The sequence below is a fragment of the Schistocerca piceifrons genome, chromosome 2, assembly GCF_021461385.2.
Source record: "Schistocerca piceifrons isolate TAMUIC-IGC-003096 chromosome 2, iqSchPice1.1, whole genome shotgun sequence".
NCBI lineage: Eukaryota > Metazoa > Arthropoda > Insecta > Orthoptera > Acrididae > Schistocerca > Schistocerca piceifrons.
In genome coordinates, this window is record NC_060139.1 from 867943954 (window position 1) to 867965616 (window position 21663).

General features: G+C 38.9%; 1 protein-coding gene across 2 annotated transcripts in view; it reads right to left on the reverse strand.

The window, feature by feature from the left end:
* The window catches only part of LOC124776232 (chromosome transmission fidelity protein 18 homolog), a 490396-nt gene that overhangs the window by 409036 nt on the left and 59697 nt on the right, over positions 1 to 21663 (reverse strand). For both annotated transcript variants that reach the window (XM_047251092.1, XM_047251091.1), the window contains exons 9-10: positions 17927 to 18073; positions 4610 to 4761 (exon numbers count right to left, since the gene is read on the reverse strand). In XM_047251092.1, coding sequence (XP_047107048.1) covers positions 4610 to 4761; positions 17927 to 18073 — 299 coding nt within the window. The remainder of the gene's footprint in view (positions 1 to 4609; positions 4762 to 17926; positions 18074 to 21663) is intronic.

Consider the following 21663-nt stretch of genomic DNA (forward strand, 5'->3'; position numbering starts at 1 on the left):
AAACAGGTTTCTGCAGGATGTTCTTGAGTTCACACCACATATAACTCTTATTGCAAATTTTTGTACCCGGAAAACTTTAGCTTGGCTTGATGAATTAACCCCAAAAACATCCCATATGACATTATGGAATGAAAGTAAGCATAATATGCCAGCTTTTTCGTTTTTATATCCCATATGTCTGACACAATTTGCATAGCAAATAGATTTGTTATATGCTTCGGCAGTTCTGTGGTGTGCTCCTACCAGTTGGATTTATTATCAAGCTGTGTCCCAAGAATTTAACACTGTCCACTTCTTATATCTTCTTGTCATTGTATGCTATGCACTTACTCATGGGACACTCCTTATAAGTCCTGAACTGCATGTAGTGTGTTTTTTCAAAGTTTAGTGACAAAGAATTGGCTAGGAACCAGTGATTAAATGTCCACAAATACTTTATTAGCCAATCTTTACAAAACTACACTTGATTTGCTATTTATTGCAATGTTTGTATCATCGGCAAACAAAACAAACTTGTCATCTGGTAATGTTACTGATGAAAGATCATTGATATACAAAAGAAAAAGTAAGGGTCCTAAGATGGAACCTTGTGGGACCCCACATGTAATTAGTTCCCAGTTGGATGATGCCTAATAGCTTAATGCATGTCTCTTTCCTAATAACACCCTTTGTTATCTGCCAGAGATATAAGATTTGAACCATTTTGCAGCATTTCCTGTTACACCATAATATTCTAATTTACTTAAAAGGATATTGTGATTTACATAGTCAAATACCTTTGACATATCATAAAATATACCAGTTGCCTGCAATTTTTTGTCAAACAAATTATGAACATTTTCACGGTAATGTAGATAGCCCTCTCAATATCAGAACTCTTTAGAAATCTGAACTGCGACTTTGACAGTATGTTATTTGTGATAAGATGGTTATAAAGCCGATTGTACATTACCTTTTCTAAAATTTTTGAGAATGCTGGCAAAAATGAAACTGAACAGAAGTTTGATGCTATTTCTTTATCTCCCTTCTTAAACACTGGCTTAACTTCAGCATATTTCAACCATTCAGGAAATATTCCACTGATAAACGACTGGTTACACAGATAGCTTAATATGCTACTTAACTCAGAATCACATTCTTTAATTAACTTTGTTGATATTTCATCATACCCACTAGATGCTTCTGATTTTAAAGATTTTATGATGGACATTACTTCTGCTGGGGTAGTGAGGGTCAAATTCATATTATAGAAGTTACTTGAAATATCTGGTCTGAGGTATTCCACAGCAGCATCTACAGAACCTGACAACCCTATATTTTCAGCAACAGTTATAAAATGTTTGTTAAAAAGTTCTGCAACACTATACACATCTCTGGTTCTATTGGTCTCCTCCTTCACCACACCCCATATTGTCTTTATTTTGTTATCTGATATGACTATCTTTTCCTTGTAATATATTTGCTTTGATGTCCATATTACATGCCTTAATATTTCACAGTATTTCTTGTAATTTGCTGTAGCATCAACATCAGAACTGTTTCAGATTGACAGACACAATTTTCTTTTTGTTTTACATGATACCTCTATTCCTTGAGTAATCCATGGCTTCTTTGTAGACTTTGCTCTAACCATGGTTAGTTTTGGGGGAAAACAGTGTCCAAAAAAGGTAAGCACTTTATTAGCAAAAGTGTTATATTTTACATTCATGCCATGATCACTGTAAACATCACTCCAGTGAATGTCTCTGTGGGGTGTTCTAAAACAATCAATTTTTGGCTTTTGATTACCCTCTTGAGTTCAGATTTAAAAGATTTTATATACTATTCAGTATTAACATTTAACAGAAGGAACTGGATGTCATGGTCTGAGAGGCCATTGACTATTGGTTTTGTAATATAATTTTGTTCATTGGACTTTTCTATAAAGATATTATCAATGGCTGTTTGTGAGCAATTGGCTACCCTAAAGGGGAACTTTACAGTGGGAATTGAGTTGAATGTTAGTGTTACTAATTCTTATTGGGAGAATATTTTAGGAAATCTACATTGAAGTCACCTGCAATCACTATTTCTTTGTTTTTGGTTGTTAAATGGGCCAGTACAGCTTCAAGGTGGTTTACGAACAGATTAAAGTTACCTGCCGGTGCTCGGTATACACTTAATATTATGAAGGATCTTTTATGAAATCCTACTTCTGTTGCACATGCTTCCATATGCTGTTCTGGGCAAAATTTATGAATGTATATGTTCTTAAATTAATGACAGTTCCTGATGAATGTGGCAACTCCTCCTTTCTCCATTTCTACTTTACAAAAGTGAGACGCTAACCTAAATCCTGTAACAGTTAAAAGTTCTATACCAGTGGTCACATGATGTTCAGAGAGGCAGATTATGTCAGCAGGGTTTGAGGATTCTAAATCATCTATTCAGATAATTAATTCATTAATTTTATTTCTCAGTCCTCAAATATTTTTTTTGCAGTTTTATCCCTTGCCCTAGTATTAATACCACATTAAACATACAGTTAATTGTGTAAGCAGCCACATTGGTTTTTAACTTCACTGCTGCCTATGCACAGCCTTCTACATAGTTATGATTCCAAGCAATCTATCTATTAACTTCCCTATCCAGTTGTGGAGCATGCAATTCAACATGGCATGCTTTATTACAACAGCTGCATCATGAGTTGCACCATCTGGATACCCCACTAGTAACAGCTTTTCTTAATTCCGTAAGTGAGAAATATGCCGGTAGCTTTTCATTTGATTCCACAGTCCCATTAAGCTCAGTCTCTCCTGAGCCTTATCATCTACTGGCCTTTAAGACAAGTCCTGTTGCCACCCCATTCCACTCTTCAGTCCCCATGCCAACTTTACAGTTTCTCAGTTACTTTCTCCTCCATATTACCTCACCTGTCTCAAACTTTCCTTACCTCTTTCTCTTATTCTTAGTCTTGACCCTTCCAGCTTGCCCCATACTATTTTCTCAACCTTTAACTTAGTAGCTCCTATCCCATTCGCTGTTTCTCTTTCCTGCATGTTCCCAAACGTTCTATATCATCAACACAAACTTAACTTACAGGTTCAGTGTTATAACTCTGTCAAAAATATGTTACACAATAAAAAAGCAAAATAGTGTAGACAACATAATTTATGAATAGCAAATAGTGGTAGTACTACTGGAGCTTTTACTTTTCCTTAGATTATCATAATCTTCATGGCACAGGAACAAAATAGCAACAAGATCTGTTTGGCACTTCTGCTCTTAACTGACCCTTGAACCTTGAAAGCTACATCATTGAAGGTTGCACATGATAGACCACATGAAACTAAGTTGGAATGCGGAAGACTGATATACCACAAACTATGCAAACATTATGCACAAACTTTTAGCTATGAGTAAGCTCCTAACAAGATGGATAACAGAATTGCTCAGAGTTTACCAAAAGTAAAAGTTATGCAATTCACACAGTCTTTCCCCACGAGTGGGGAGTCATAATGCAAGTAAAATTTCGAACCACTGTTTTGTAGTTGATAGAATGCAGACAAATTGTTTTCAGTCAGAGAGCAAGAACCAATTAAAGCACAGAACTTCCTATTCAACATGCTCCAAATAACATAAAATGCTGCAGGCTTTCATGGACATAGTCATTAGAGGTAAACATCTTCTGTGTGATTAGGCCATGTCACATACTTTTTCAACTTCTCCAAACTTTATGTTTCACCTGATCTGCTAAGAACTTTCTTGGGAATGTTCAGCCACCAGAGAAATTGAATGCATACGGAAAATAACAGCATGAATTGTCACAGGTTTATTTGACCAACGGGGAAGTGTCTTGGAGGTGCTGAAAAAACAGATCTGGCAGTGCCTGAAGATAGGCTCAAAACCATCCTGTAAAAGCCTAATTACACAGCTTCAAGATTGCAGTGTACAAAGGTACGAAAGACTGCTGAGAATGATCCCACAACACAAAAAACATTTAACAAGCTGTAAAAGTAAGTATGAAGCGTATTTTTAAACTAAACGAAATTCATAGCTGCATATTATTGTACTTCATTGGAAAAAATTTAACAAAGAATTGGTAGAAAGTTATCCTATTTTGCGAAGAAGATTTTCTTTCTCACCCATCTTCCACTACTGTATCATGACTAAAATTGGTAAACTATGCTACAAACTACTGTGTCATCCACTCGATGGCATACATATGATGTCTTGTAACTGCTATCTATTCATAAAATTCAAGATATTTCTTTGTGGAAGCTAATTCATATTGAATGATGAGATCATATCAGACTCCTGCCCCCCCCTCCCCTCACACACACACACATACACCAGTTTTCCATGGATGAAGAAATCATATCAGCCCAAAGGCTTAAATATGTTCTGAAAACATTGAACATAATTAGTGTACTGAATTGTAAGAAGTACTGAAACAAAAATCAAAGGTATTGTGACTTTTGGCAAACCTTCACATAGCTATACCAAAATTTTCAAAATTTTGTCAGTTGAAATACAGCTCAAGAACACATCAAGAAAGACATATTCTGTACAAACTTCACAACTATGTAGGTTAAAGAGGAAAAGATGACTAAAAAAAAGCGTGGCTTACGGCTGGCGCTCCATCTATTTCATCCAGCACAAGGCAGTTTGGACGTGGCTCTTCACCCATGACAGCCCGCATTTGTGTGGCAGCTTCCAACTGATTTCGGAATATATCTGGACTTCGGTCGTCACTCGCATTCATCTCAACCACCTTGTAACCTGCATAAAGTCATAAGAATTTACACACCAAGTATCAGCCAGTCATTTAATACACACAAACAGTTTTCTTATGTAGAATGCTATCCTCACTCTGAAGCAGAGTGTACGCTGATATGAAATTTCCTGGTGGATAAAAATTTTATGCTGGGTCAAGAATGAAATTCAGAACTGAAGTTCGGAAAGTAGGATATGGGGTACTGGTGGAATGTAGGATGAGGGACTGGTAGAAGTAAAGCTTTGAGGATGGGTTATGAATCATGCTAGGGTAGCTGTCAGTAGAACACTTGCCAACAAAGGGCAAAGGTCCCGAGTTTGAGTCTCAATCCAGTACACAGTTTTAAACTGCCTGGAAGTTTCACTTTTCTGATGTCTGAAAAATTGTTTCTCCTTCCCTTACAATGACAAAAAATTGTATATATGATCTTCTCATAGGTCTGTTTCCAATCTGTTTCTGTGATAAATGCAATCAGACTCAAACTGAATGTAATAAATCAAAACCTTGCAGTACTGTTAGCAACAGACACTGCTGTTGCAAGGATTTCCTATTGTCTTTTAGTTTTTCTCACTGTACCAGTTGGGTCTGATTCAAGAGATTGAGAAGGTCCAAAGGTGGCAAGATTCGTGACTGGTACATTTAGCCATCGTGAGAGCGTTACAAATCTCATAGAAAGTAAGATTGAAGCAGGACACACTTGCAGATAGACGGCGCGCTAAACGGAAGGGGCTGCTCACTAAATTCTGAAATACGATCTTCACAAAGGATGTAGAGCATATATTATTACCATCAACTTTCAAATCGCACAATGATCACCATTAAAAGATAATGGAGATTAGAGCTTGTACTGAGGCGTTCAGACAGTCGTTTTTCCCTTGCGCGATCCGAGAGTGGAACAGAGGGGGAGAAATATGACTTTGGCGCAAACTGTGCCCTTTGCCACACACTTCTTGGTGGCGAGTCGAGTATATATGTAGATGTACTGAAATAGAATACTGTATGCAGTTCTTTATACACTACATTACAGAACAGAGCTGAAAAATCAGAGGTCCATAACAATGACCTTCAAAAGCTACAAAATATGTGTCAATTCTGAATATTATATCATTCCCGATGTATTACAAGGACATATATCAAATTACTCATATGTCAGTTATTATGTCATAGTTTGATACTCATTGCTATTGTTTCTTATCATTTTGGCTTTGTGACTTCTCAACTCCAATTAGCTTTCATCAGTTACAAATGGCAGGAAGCACTAATCTAAAATCTCTGAAAAACCTACTTGTGAGTCATACAACATTTAACACCACAACATTAGTAACTCGGTTAAATTTCATTACAGTGTGAAACAGCTAAAGTGGTGGCCAAGAATGGAATATCAGTTCTTCCACCTCTCATATTCTCTTCATATTTTTATTGCAGTCATCATCATAACAAAATTGGATTGCAATTTTTTTATTGCAAACATCATCATAACAAAATGGGGGACAAGAAAGGAGCCTCCTAGACGATTGTAAAAGTACAGTCGGGCGTCCCCTGGACAACGGTACATACCAGCAGATCCTTCCATACACTATGTCTAAAACAACATGTATTCAGAATCTAAAATGTAGAAAATGCCATTTTCAGACCCATGCTTGACAGTCATATGTCTCAATATTGAGGGAAAAGAAGAACTTATATCCAACATATGTAAGCTTCATTCCTGCGACGTCCTGTGCCTCCAAGAGACACATAGAGGGCCATCACAATGCTGTCCAAATATTCCTGGGATGAACTTGGTGAACGAGTGCCCTCACGACTAATATGGAAGTGCTCTATTTATTTGGCCTGTAATCTAAGTATCCAGTATACAAGTTAACACCATTAACAACATAGATATCATTTCTGTTACTATCGGAAGCATTACAGTGTCATCGATATATAAACCACCATGCGAAAGGTTTGCTTTCATCCAACATATCTGTCACCCACAGCTAATAATGGGAGACTTTAACTGTCACAGTTGAGTGTGGGGCTACTAAGACACAAATGAGGCCAGAGAATTATTGGAAAGCTGGGCAGAAGAACACAAGCTGAATCTCATCCATGATCAGAAATAGCCTGCATCATTCAACAGTGCAAGATCGAAGAGAGGGTATACTTGTTTCCAAAACCTTATTTGGTTCATACAATAAATTTGTTCTCAACCCTGTCCCAAAGACCCAACACAGACCAATAGTGCTAAATTTTAGACCAATAATAGTGCCACAAAAAGTACCCTTCAAAAGAAGTTTTAACTTCAAAATGGCTAACTGGAAAAAAATTGCGGACACCCTATATATGGAAATCGTAAATTTACCATCAAACACTGAAAACTACATAAAGTTCATCCAAACGGTTAAAAGATCAGCTAGACTCGGCACACCCAGAGGCTATAGAACACACTACATTCCTGGAGTTTCCAACAACATGAAACAAATATATAACAAATACCTGGAGCAGTACAGCCAGGACCCTTTCAGTGAAGAAACAATAAAACTTGGGGATCAGCTGATTGAAACTATAAGCAAAGACCGACAAGAGACCTGGAAACATATGCTGGAGAGTCTTGACATGAAGTATAGTAGCAGAAGAGCTTGGAACCTCATAAAACGATTGTCTAGCGACCTGGCAGCCCCCAAGGATCAGGTTTCCATGACAGCTAATCAAATCGCACATCAGCTCCTTTTGAATTGTAAACCAACCAGGAACAGCAAGATTGCCACCTCATATAAGAGGCCACAAGTGGCTGAAATACCACCTGAGCCATATTTCACTTCAACAGAATTGGAAGCTGCTATCAGTTCTTGAAACCCAGGAAGTCCGCAGGTCCCGATCGCGTCATTAATGAATTTGTACAGAGCATAGGGCCCATAGCTAATGAACAGCTCTTACAATTCTATTTTCTGATGGTCTAACAAGACAGTACCTAAGCTACGACTGAAGGCCAAGGTAGTAGCTACCGCAAAGCAGGGTAAATCAAGAGATGATGCCAAGAACTATTGTCCAACATCACTGCTGTGTTGCCCTTTCAAAGTATATGAATGTCTTATTTTGAATAAAATAAGACCTCAACTAGAAAGCCAAGTCATTCCACAACAAGTGGGATTCAGACCCGGTACGTCTTGCACTGGTCAGGTCTTCAGCCTAACACAGCACATAAAGGACGGTTTTGAAAAGGGAGAAAAAACTGGTGTGATGTTTGTCGACTTATCAGCAGCATACGACACAATAAAGCACAAAATCCTCCTGAGAAAAATTTTCAAAATGATGGGAAACTGAACTCCAACAGAAGATACTATGTGGAATTTCATGAGCAAAGAAGTCACTGGTGGAACCAGAAGAATGGGCTCCCACAAGGTATTGTTTTGTGCCCTCTACCTTTCAATCTGTATACCAATGACCAACCAGTTGGACCAATAACAAGAAGTTTTATCTATGCTGATGATATAGCCATTGCCTACCAATTCAGATCAATCAAACAGATTGAGAGAAACCTAATAGATGCCTTAGAAGTACTAGCTGAATATTACAACAGGAACCAGCTTTGACCAAATCCAGCAAAGACGCAGACTTGTTTTTTTCATCTGAACAATAAGGAAGTAAACAGGGAATTTCAACTGGAATGGAACTCAGTTAAACTTACACACTGCCCAAACCCAGTTTATTATGGTATCACATTAGATCGAACATTGTCTTACTAGGAACATGTAGAAAAAACTAGAGTGAAAGTCAACACATGGAATGGTATAATCCGCAAACTTACCAACTCACACTGGCGAGCAAATCCTGAAATTATAAGTGCATCATCCTTGGCATTGAGCTTTGCTCCAGCTGAATATGCATGCCCCATATGGAGAAGATCGACACATGCCCAGAAGCTAGATACAGCACTGAATGACTCATGTTGATTAATTACGGGATGCCTGAATCCTAGAAACCATTATCTCCTTTATGTGTGTTCTGGAATTCCCCCCCCCCCCCCCCCCGCCTCCACCACACACACAGATCAGATGGCAAATGTTGGTGATGGCCAAACGAAGTAGGCAGTGTGAAGATAGAAGACATTCCCTGTGCGCACATCAGCCAGTGGTGGTAAGACTTAAATCTAGGGAAGATTTTATAAAAGTTGAACGTCCACTAAATGAAAGTCAATCTACAACCAGAGAATCAATGTGGAAATAGAAATTGAATAAAGACAGCCTGAAAGGTTGGAACATTAAAGAAAAACTTCCTGCTGGATCACAATTGGAATGGCAAGTCTAGAAGAGCCTAAATAGACTTAGGTGTCAAATGGGAAGATCAAAGGATAACCTGTTCAAGTGCACATACGCCGAAGAAGAGCCCTGCCAATGTGGAGGAAAACAAATGGTGACACAAATGTTGACCTATCCATCCTTGCTGGCCCCATGCACTTTCCAAAACCTGTGGTTGGCCAATGACGCCACAGTGAAGCGTGCCAAACACTAGAGAGAGATATGAGCCTTGCTATAGACAATAATGGCGACTTACGATATGTGAAGATCATGAATGTATATATGAATGTATAACTATTATTTGGTTATATTTGTAAGCAACTATATATATAGGCTATTAATTAATTACAGATGTAGCTCAGACACGATTAAATAAATAGATAATTCATAACAAAATAATAATTACCACGTAAACACGTAACACAGGTATAGTTTACGTTGCAACACACTGTATGATTTACACAGCTGCTGCAGTCACAGCTCAGATCCAACAACAGAGTTGTAGCTGATACTAAAGTATGGTTGGTTGGTTGGTTTGTGGGAGGGGACCAAACAGTTAGGTCATCCATCCCATTGGATTAGAGAAGGATGGGGAAGGAAGTCGGCCATGCCCTTTCAAAGGGACCATCCCAGCATTTGCCTGAAAAGATTTATGGAAATCACAGATAACCTAAATCGTTTGAACTGTCGTCCTCCCAGACGTGAGTCCAGTGTGGTACAGCTTTAGTATGGAATCGTTAGATTGCAAGGGTTTTTGGGTAGGTGTTGATGCCAATGTACTATTTTTCCTGAAGGCATCTGATTTCTAAAAGTTGTGAACCAGAGTGAGAAGCAATGTTAGCAGAAAAAATGTAGGAAATAGAGAACGGATACCTTCCTCACTTGTTTCTCCAGTCGCAAATTTTGCTGCTATCAAGTATTAGAACAGTCAACAAACTAACCATTATCCAAATGATACAGACTCATTCACATGTTAGGCAGAAATGGATAAGACATGTTCATACACAAAGATACAAGCATCACAGAAACACAATGAATAGGGCTTTTTAATTAACCAGTACCAGCTCTCAACCCATAATCTCTTTTTTCATAATTTTATCTGTGACTCTGCTGTCATAATACTTTTATTCCTTCCCAATGGGTCTTTTTTATCATCACCCTCCTCCACACACAAGTGATTCCGTACAAATTTACCCATGGCAGATGGAGGGTGAGGGGGAAGCAGGACTCTACCATAGCCACTTTTTTTATACAACTGAATTGGTGAATTTGGATTTGTGTCGTGTCACAAACACTAAATCTTTGTAGAAGACTATGAATATTTATTACAATAAACACCGGAACTCCAGGTTGAAATATCAGCAATATACAGAAATGATAGATTGCTACTTACTGTAAAGAGAAGACATTACGGTGCAGACAGCCACAACTACAAAATACTTACACTTTAGCTTTTGGCCACAGCCTTCGTCAGAAAAGGAAACATACATTCCTTCTTACAAGCAAGCACACCCCTCATGCGTAGATGACTCCCACCTCCAGCAGCTCAGACCAGAATGCAGCTGTTGCAAAGAATGGGAGCAACAATCTGAAGGCAGTGGGAAACTGGAAGGGATAGCATCCAATGCCACCCTAGACAAGAACAACTGAATCACATTGTTCGCCAGGGCTTTGATTACCTATCATCATGCCCTGAAATGAGAGACATCCTACCCAACATCCTTCCCACCCCCTCTTAAAGTGATTTTCCATTGCCCAACCAACTTCCAAACACATTAGTCCATCCCTATGCCACTCCCAATCCCAACTGCCTGCCACAGGGATCATATGCCTGTGGAAGATCCAGATGAAAGACCTGCCCAATCCACCCAACCAACACTTCCTATTACATTCCTGTTATTCAACCCCATCAGAGGCCAGGCCATCTGTGAAAGTAGCCATGATACCAGCTCTGCTGTAATCACTGCATGGTTTTGTATATTGGTATAACTACCAACCAGCAGTCCACAACAAGGAATGGCCACCACCAACGGTGGCCAAGACAAAGTAAATCACCCTGTGACACAATATACTGCTGAACATACCATGCTTGATTTCAATGGCTGCTTCACTACCCAGCCAATCTGGATCCTCCCCTCCATCATCAGTTTTTCCAAATAGCGCAGATTGGAATAACCCTTACGCTTCATTTTCCACTCCTGATCTTATACCGGCCTCAGCCTACAGTAATATACTGTCCCCACACCCTCCACCCAGTTTTCACACCCCCCCCCCCCCCTCTCTGCTCCATAACTTCCTCACCAATTTCATCTCCACCCTCTTTGTGTGGGACTCTATTACAATACACCAGCCCACAACCTCCCAAAGCTGTATGTCTGTTGGCAGTCTAGTTCCTGCACACTCTGCCAAACAGCAATCTTCTCTCCCCCCATCCATACACTGCTATCCCTTGCCTTCCCATCCCCCTCCGGGGTGCTCCTTCCGCTCTATGTGACTAATGCTTTCGAGTTTGACCTTCCAAAGATGGTGGTGTGCACCTGCTTACATGATTAAACATGTGTTTCCATTTCCAAGGAAGGCTGTGGCTGAAAGCGTAAGGGTAAGTGCATTTTGGTTGTGGCTGTCTGCAACTTAATGTGCCAACTTTACAGTAAATATTTATTATGTCCCAGAGAATATTGTACGTATACAAAACAAGGGTGGCAAAAATGGACACAGGCTTGTTTGACTCACAGGAGAGCATCACAGAAATGTTGGAAACCTGAACTGTTGGACTCTTGAAGATAGACACAAATTATCTTGTGAAAGTCTACTTACAAAATTTCAAAAATCAGTATTAAGTGAAGAATCTAGAGATATTCTTCAGCCTTCTACACAGTGATCCCACTAGCACCACAAAGACAAGATTAGACTTCTTACACCACAAAATTCACCCAAGCATTTAAGCAGTCATCCTTCCCACACTCCATATGTTACTGCAACAGAAAGAACGCCTAGCAGGTGGTACCACGTTAAGTACCCTTTGCCATGCACTTTAGAGTGGTTTTCAGAGTATGTACATATATGTAGACATAGATGGGGCTTAGATTGCACCACGATTACAAGGCAGCATTCATTCAATAGACTATTTTTTAATGTGAATGTAAGAAAAGCAAGATTAATTTATGAAAGTTTCAGTTCATGATATATATAATACCATCTTCTCAGTTACAAAGTTGTGAAAAAGGGTAAACCAAGCCATTCAATTATGGAAAGAGGATTTCATTCCTTTGTGAGTCAATCTCCCTTCTATCTTTTTGAACTCAATGCTTTGCCACGCATCAAAAGATGCTGGGGGGGAAAAAACCTACCTTTTTGTGGCTTCATTGACATATTATGGTCAAGCTGATTTACAAAGCATAGACCAACAGTTGGGTTGATCAAATTCCCCATACTGGACATCATTAGATCATATTAAGTAATATGGGTACACCCTCTGTCCTAGATGCTTTCCTAAGAGTAAGTTGTCTGCCGTGCAAGTACTCAACGTGCACTACAAGATTATTCTTGTGAAGTGGCTGATGGATCTGCTTGAATCTATAAAAACCAAATGACATCAACTAGTATTAACTGATTTTTGATCACTCTTAAGGTGAAGTAGCAGACAGTATGTTTAACGCATCTACATATATGAGAGTAGAGGTAATGCACTGAGTTAACGACCTGAAGTGTTACATGCAATTGATTTTGGAATCATCTTATTTACTGACATGTTAGATGCATCATACACAGTGTTGTCTGCTATTTAAAGTTGGTAGTAATTGGAAAGCAGTAAATACAAATTACCGGCATTTGATTTCGATTGCCACAGTGACATTAGTTGGTCACCTTGTCGAGAGTCCTCTTAAAATGCACTTATACTATTGTTACGTTCTAATGGCAAAGTAGAGCTTCTCTTGGCCAGATTATTGTTTCAATTTTTCAAAAAAGATTAACAAAGACATGTTGGGTACTTTTTGCAGTTAAGTCAGAGGTCATGATGAGATCTATCCCAGGGTCCATCCTGGCATTCATCAGCCTATATAAATGGTTGGATAAAGCATAAAAAAACTTATTATGCTCTTGAAAGAAGCAAAAACCATCTATAAAATTGTAATACAATATTTACATGACATTTTAATCAACATATTTCTCTGAAAATTTAGAAAAATTTAAACTTTCAAACAAAATGAACAATAGTACACATACTATGGACTGTGAGTTTGATGAAAACGTGGGTATTACTGTTTCAGAACATGCAGTTTGCCTTTCATTTGGCACAAATGCTTTGCTGCAACCGAAACAAGCAGACCTACTATACAATATGGTAGTGTTCTTTGGGGACCCGCCCAACCATCTCCAATGTAAAACAGACAGTCTAGAGGTGTATGAAATTTCTGTAATGAATGAAAAGTGGTACTGTGCATTACAAGGGGGAGAAGAAGATGGTTGCCATACCCCTTTTTGCATCTCCCACTTCTGACACTTTGATACTCATGCCTACCAAACTGTCACTTTTTACAATATTTCAGTTTCCCAATTTACCTCTGATTCCAGTTTACGTGCTTATTATTTGTCCTGTCCTTTGTTTACTCTTGATGTATTATCTGTTGCACTATTTGCACCCTTGCTAGCCTTTCCACCTCCCAGTTCACTTTTCAAATCATAGGGTGCTATCGAACTGACAGTCTGGTCACTCTGCTGAAACACTTTCTTCAGTTAACAAGCAGTTCCCATAATTCCTTATACACTGGTGGTTTAGCAGCACGGCCAGCTTTGCATCTGCCCATCCCTGAAACTGACCATAGCTGCTCAGCTGCTTTTGACCATAAAGAGCAAACAAGTCAGGCACATAGCTACGTCAGGGTGGGGTTAAGCACACTGCTGCCTTGCCATGCAGCTCTGCATTTATTTTTGTTTCAGGGTTGAGAGTTCATCTCATTTGTTCACTATGCTGTTTTATGAAGTTTGTACTTTTGTACAGCTAAATGATTTTCTATGCAGAAGTTTTTATTGCTGATATAGAATATTTTCCTACTGTTCAGGATTCAGAAAATATGGATTACAGAAATAAAGTCATCAAATGTAATGCTTGGGAGAAACTATGACAAAAGTAACACATACATTGTCAAAAGATGACAGTAAAATTCTGAAGTAGTTAACAAATTGATGATTTTTCATTTAATTCCTCATAATAATAATAATAATAAACCAGGATTTTCATGAGTTGCTAGCATTGGATAAATGCAATACTTCCATAGACATCACTGGCGTCAGTATTTTCTTTTCCGTAACAAAGCAAAATGCAAAAGATCTCTGTCAGAGTCCATTTTGCAACTGTTTCATGCAAGCACAAAGCTTTTGCCACAGAAATTCTGCCCTGTAGTTCAGTCAGGTGGGTAAACTGTGTGCCTACACCATCAGAATGAAAGCAGCCCCCAATCCTGTCATCTGCATAAAGATAGTTTTCCCTTACCCATTTTGTTGCAATGAATGGAAGACCTAACTCTGTAGTTTTCCTTACTTCCACACTTTCTTAACATCCAACTCGTTGTATGCCACACTTCCTGCAGTTGCAACTTACCACAGATCATTTCGAATCATGGTTTATATTATATTATATTAATTTATTATTTTTTCATTCATATTTCTTTTGATAGTCATTCACTTTAGCAATCATGTCTCTGCAGCTGACTCATTTTCATTTGTCACTGACTGGAAGGGAAAAAGAGAAAAAAGATAGAAAGTTATTAGTTCTTCTTCTTCTTCTTCTTCTGGTAGCAGTCGTAGTCAGTAGATGCAAGCCATTATGCATACTTGCGTTTTATATCTGATATTGCTCAACATAAAGGGGTGTTGATAAAAATTTTTGTGTAGCTTGCATAACGTCAAGAGCAACCGTTGTTAATCCCACATATGTTTAAGCTCAAACAGAAAGCAGAAACTAAATGTAGAGAGCAGATCGCAGAATTAAAAGGACTGGAGATTTCGAATACAAGCGAGACAAAGAAATACTTGTTTAAATTTCAATGTAAATGCAGCTCATGCTGTACCACTTCCCTTTCTCATAATCATTAACCTTCTACCAATGTGGAGCATCATATTACAAAATTGCCATTTTTTGTATAATTTTTGCATAAAAATTTGCAAATTAAAAGATTAAAGAGGTTTTTACTAAAGTAAATAAACAGCAAATGGTCTCATTAATGCATTTATGCATGTTTTACTCTGGATTTTCCATTTTTACAAACTCTTTTCTGGCCTGTGTTCATGAAGTATTTCACAGCAACATCAATATGTAAAAGACTTTCAATCTTCCAACAGTGTAATTGCTGAATTCAGACTGAACATCAGTTCACCACTGCCACAGCTTGAATAAAGCCCTTTTCTTTTAATTACTTTCTTCTCTCTACACTATGCATGTCAACTGATCATTTGTTTCCTTTTGTCCATACATGAAGTGTCTCTTTTAATTGAAACTACAAGTTTAATGTTACCGGTCATAAATTATTATTATTTTGATTAATTGATGAAAGGAGAAAATATAAAAATGAAGTAAATGAAGCAGGCGAAAAGGAATACAAATGTCTCAAAAATGATATTGACAGGAAGTGCAAAATGGCTAAGCAGGGATGGCTAGAGGACAAATGTAAGGATGTAGAGGCTTATCTCACTAGGGGTAATATAGATACTGCCTACAGGAAAATTAAAGAGACTTTTGGAGAAAAGAGAACCACTGGTATGAATATCAAGAGCTCAGATGGAAACCCAGTTCTAAGCAAAGAAGGGAAAGCAGAAAGGTGGAAGGAGTATATAGAGGGTCTATACAGGGCTGATGTTCTTGAGGACAATATTATGGAAATGGAAGAGGAGGTAGATGAAGACGGAATGGAAGATATGATACTGCGTGAAGAGTTTGACAGAGCACTGAAAGACCTGAGTCGAAACAAGGCCCCCAGAGTAGACAACATTCCATTAGAACTACTGATAGCCTTGGGAGAGCCAGTCCTGACAAAACTCTACCGTCTGGTGAGCAAGATGTATGAGACAGGCAAAATACCCTCAGACTTCAAGAAGAATATAATAATTCAAATCCCAAATAAAGCAGGTGTTGACAGATGAGAAAATTACTGAACTATCAGTTTAATTGGTCACAGCTGCAAAATACTAACGTGAATTCTTTACAGACGAATGGAAAAACTGGTAGAAGCCGACCTCGGGGAAGATCAGTTTGGATTCTGTAGAAATGTTGGAACACGTGAGGCAATACTGACCCTACGACTTATCTTAGTAGTAAGATTAAGGAGTGGCAAACCTGCATTTCTAGCATTTGTAGATTTAGAGAAAGCTTTTGACAATGTTGATTGGAATACTCTCTTTCAAATTCTGAAGGTGGCAGGGGTAAAATACAGGGAGCGAAAGGCTATTTACAATTTGTACAGAAAGCAGATGGCAGTTATAAGAGTCGAGGGGTTTGAAAGGGAAGCAGTGGTTGGGAAGAGAGTGAGACAGGGTTGTAGCCTCTCCCCGATGTTATTCAATCCGTATATTGAGCAAGCAATAAAAGAAACAAGAGAAAAGTTCGGAGTAGGTATTAAAATCCATGGAGAAGAAATAAAAACTTTGAGGTTCGCTGATGACATTGTAATTCTGTCAGAGACAGCAAGGGACTTGGAAGAGCAGTTGAATGGAATGGACAGTGCCTTGAAAAGAGGATATAAGATGAACATCAACAAAAGCAAAACGAGGATAATGGAATGTAGTCAAATTAAGTCGGGTGGTGCTGAGGGAATTAGATTAGGAAATGAGACACTTAAATTACAAAGGAGTTTTGCTATTTGGCGAGCAAAATAACTGATGATGGTCGAAGTAGAGAGGATATAAAATGTAGAGTGGCAATGGCAAGGAAAGCGTTTCTGTACAAGAAAAATTTGTTAACATCGAGTATAGATTTAAATGTCAGGAAGTCATGTCTGAAAGTATTTGTATGGAGTGTAGCCATGTATGGTAGTGAAACGTGGACAATAAATAGTTTGGACAAGAAGAGAATAGAAGCTTTCGAAATGTGGTGCTACAGAATAATGCTGAAGATTAGATGGGTAGATCACATAACTAATGAGGAGGTATTGAATAGAATTGGGGAGAAGAGGAGCTTGTGGCACAACTTGACTAGAAGAAGGGATTGGTTGGTAGGACATGTCCTGAGGCATCAAGGGCTCACTAATTTAGTATTGGAGGGCAGCGTGGAGGGTAAAAATCGTAGAGGGAGACCAAGAGATGAATACACTAAGCAGATTCAGAAGGATGTAGGCTGCAGTAGGTACTGGGAGATCAAGAAGCTTGCACAGGATAGAGTAGCATGGAGAGCTGCATCAAACCAGTCTCAGGACTGAAGACCACAACAACAGCAAGTGTTTCAGAGGTTTAAACCACCATCACCAGGTGGATTTACAGGAATTAATAAGATACACGTGTTGTGCGTATGACTTTGAGGTGGCACAACACACACATCTTATTGATTCTCACAGATCTAACTGATGATCGGGGTTTAAACCTCTAAAACACACAGAGGCTATTAAAAAAAAATTAACTGGTAACAGTAAACTTAAATTTCAATTACTATCAGTAACAGTCACTGTAAATCCTAACTCAAAATGTTCACATTTAAAGGTCTCTCTTTTTCATTATAAGTATCACCACATATTCTGTTATCCAAAGATTATCTTTGTTATAAAATGATTTTGAAGTTAAAATTATACAAACAGGAGATACTGTCAAAAGTTCCTTAACACCACAAAAATTATTAATGCAAGAAGTATGTATAAAATGACTGAGATAGTACCACAAGCTACATTATCAAAATATTAAATACCTGCATGTCGTGCTACCATATGAGCAAGTGTAGTTTTTCCCAGACCTGGTGGGCCACACAATAATGCCATTTTATACTGTGGGCAGCCATTTTCATCCAGATCATCGAAACTTTTTTCTTTAACTATTTTCTTCTGGAACCTGTTTTCTGAAATGAAGAAAAAGATATACATATATCTTAACAAAATAATTCAAATTAAGTTTCTTTTTATCAACTCATGATTTTCAGATATTAATTACCGCCCTAATTTTTTATCCTGTCTAATCTCACCGCTGGACCAGTTTCAACCAAATGTGGTACACACATAACTTACTGTGAGGTGGAAATTGCTGTGGGAGTACGAACCATCCAGCTATCAAAGGAGTGAAGGTGGGGATAAAAAAGAAGCGTCACCCACAACACGTGAATTTCCAGACTTTATCTGCTCAGCATTTGTGGCTAAGAACATTTAGCGACTTGTAACAAACATTAAACGTAATTTCAAAGCAATAACTTTTTTTTCTCACTGTTAACACTTATAACATGATGGAAGGAAAATTATTTATCACTTGCTACTTTTCTGCTGTTCACAAAGTAAAAGTACAGTATGAGACATTACATTAAAATTTATTTCTTCTTTATTACTAAGTGTATTTGTGACCCATTTTAAAGACAGTATGCACATATACCACTGAATGTAAGTGTAAAATTATATCATTGTAGGACACACAGTTAGGGGTCGTGAGGTCAGAGACATTAAGCACAAGACCAGATGCCGCATGATAAGGTTGTGGCTGCACATAAATAAATACCTGGGGAATGCTGGGCTTCACCACTAGTTGACCATATAATAAATTCTACATACACTTCTTTCCATACTACATAACTAAGAAAAATAGTCGTCAAAATCGAATATTGTTTTGTAAACCACAGTGCTTTACAAGGCATGCACATGTTGGAGATGGTATGACATTGCCTCCCTCTGTCCTCTGAACTGACTTACCCAATCAGTTGTAGAAGGACCTACAGTTTAATATGGATTCCAAACCACAGTGCAACACAGAATTTTTCTCTTCAAAAAACATCACCAGAGGTAAAAGAAGTGAAAAGTGACTGACAAAAGATCAAACCCAAGACATTCAGATTAGTATCATATTCTATTAGAATACCTGTGGCAGCTCAACACTTTTCACTTCCACACCATGGAACCAGCAACATCACGACAGGTATTTCCCAAGTACTATTGGAGACTACATGTGGTGGGAAGGACAGTCTGTACCTCTGCGGTGATCTGACTTGATACTAGTTGTAACTTGTAAGCAATGTTACATACAAAGTTGCACAAATAAATCTCTGCGCTACTATTCATAACCCAAACATATTTTGCTACTATTCATAACCCAAACCCATATTTTTATCCCATAAGTGGTGATCCTAACTCAAGAATTGGAGCTTTGTGAGGGTGCAAATACCAAAACCACACAAGGTCTGAGTGCCAACAGTATGCGAGACATGAGTATCGATCAACAAGACCTGAATGTCGATGGTCTGCCATCATCGGATGTGGCGTTGGAACATCTGAGGGTGCAGCTATAATGATTGCATCATCAGTATCATCTACAGAATCACAATCTACATGAGCAGCAGCAATTGCTGCACCAGCAGCAAGAATTCCGGTGGGATCAAGAGCATCTCAACCAGGAGAACGCAGCTGCATTACAAAATAAATGCTAAGAGCAGAAACAGACATCACCAGTTGCAGTAAATATGAACCTCGAGTCAGCTGATTCCTTTCTGCAGCGATAATGCCACTCAGCCGCAGCTGCCCTGTTTGTGGAACCCAGGGGCAGAAGTGCATTGTGCAGCTTTCGGAGCATCGCCACTCTGGATAAGCAGCCCAGCACTATGGTTCAGTCATGTCAAGAGCTGTTCTGCTGCTGTTAGCATAACAAAGGCAGCATTTGTGGCATTGTTAAGAAGTCAAACAGCCCTCAAAGTGAGTGGTGTGATCAGTGAAAGACCGAAGCAAGCAGCTGAAGGAAGAGATAGTATGGTGACCATCACTCACACACATGCTATTGCTGCTATACATCAAAGAGCTGGTAGGTAGAAAATCATCCCAGTTCCTGCAAGGGCTGTTTGCTGGCACATTTTTAAGTGCTCGGCAAATTCCTGCTCTCTGTATGGTTGTCACACTTGTGAGAAACATGCCACACTTTATACTGTCAATGATACAGGAACAGGAGCTGAATAAGTTTGCAGAAACTGCAAACAAAATTTCAGACGTTGCAACTCCACATGTGCAGTGTGTCATATAATCACTCTGTGGCAAATTTAACATAAGCACAAGCACCAGGTTGTAGCTCTTGGAGCACATAAAAGATGGAGAAGCCAAACATAGCACACAGGAAAAGTGAACACACAGCTTCCACACCAGACTAGGATGAACATTTCCACCAGAGATGCTCTGTATGTAGGACACGTCAGCTTCCTGTGGCCAAAGGGCGAGCCTGTCTGCAAAATCTCAGCCAACAATCACAACACATAGTGGTGACATACAGAACCACCAAACTGCAGTTTTCTGTTGACACAGGCTCAGACATATGTGTGTTCTCAAAGGCAATCTTGTGGCAGGGGAGACTATACAATAATTTCAGTCTTATTGCAGCAAATTGTCAATGTTGTCACCCACCCAATTATAGATCTAGGTTTTCTGTTCTTTTATGACCTTGTACTTGATGTAAGACATAGTTGCATCCGGCACCAAACAACTTCAGTAAGATTTGCCAGCCACCTAATTGAGTGCAGTGATTTAACTGTGCATTCTGTCACAGGACTGCCTCCACTGTTACATCTATTAACAGAATTTCCACAAATCATGTGTCCAGTAGGTGTACCCAACTGCCCGTGCCACTCAACAGTGCATAATTTATTGAATATTGTCTTCTCTTAACCATGGTATTTTGGTTCTGACGGACTTCGGATCATCAATGTGAAACTCAATGCAATAGTTCATGCATGCACATCACAACCATTGGAAAGCACATAAGCTCTGCCGCTGCACTTGATGGCAAGGTAGCCAGTTGGTTCGAGACTGTGTGTTGCAGTTGTACAGTAGTATCCAAACTGCACCTTATTGAGGCCTACACCCAGATCCCAGTGGCCCCAGAGGACATACACAAAATACCTATCACAACACCATTACAAACAGTTGAATTTCCTACAAGTGTTTCATGGGCTGTGCAACGCTGCACAAATTTTCCAAAGGTTTATTGATTAGGCATTAACTTCTGTTCCACCTATAGTGAAGATGTGTTGGTTGCATCATCTTCACCGATCTCCAAAATGTGTTGCCATCCTGCGGGAGTATCCAGTGTCAATGACAGTGTGAAGACTCAGTTAATACCTAGGTGTGATAAACCCATATCGTCACTTTACAACTTGTGCTGTTGAATTCCAGGTGTTACTCCATGTAGTCCTAGCTGGCACTGCAGTGCATGGTTCCACATTTCTCATGTATAATAACCAATTACAGAAGAGCATTCGAAGTATGCCATGTGAACTTCACGGGGGGAAGGGGTGCACTGTTCACACATCATTTGTAAGAGCCTCCTTAGTGATCTTTTCATCTTTTCAGATGCTTCAGCATGCCCTGCAGGGGCAGTTCTGCAGCAGCGTATCAATGAAGCCTGACAATCCTTAGGTTTTCTTCTAAAACACAGACAGAAGAGCAGTGTTCTTGGCAATCATTTTATGTT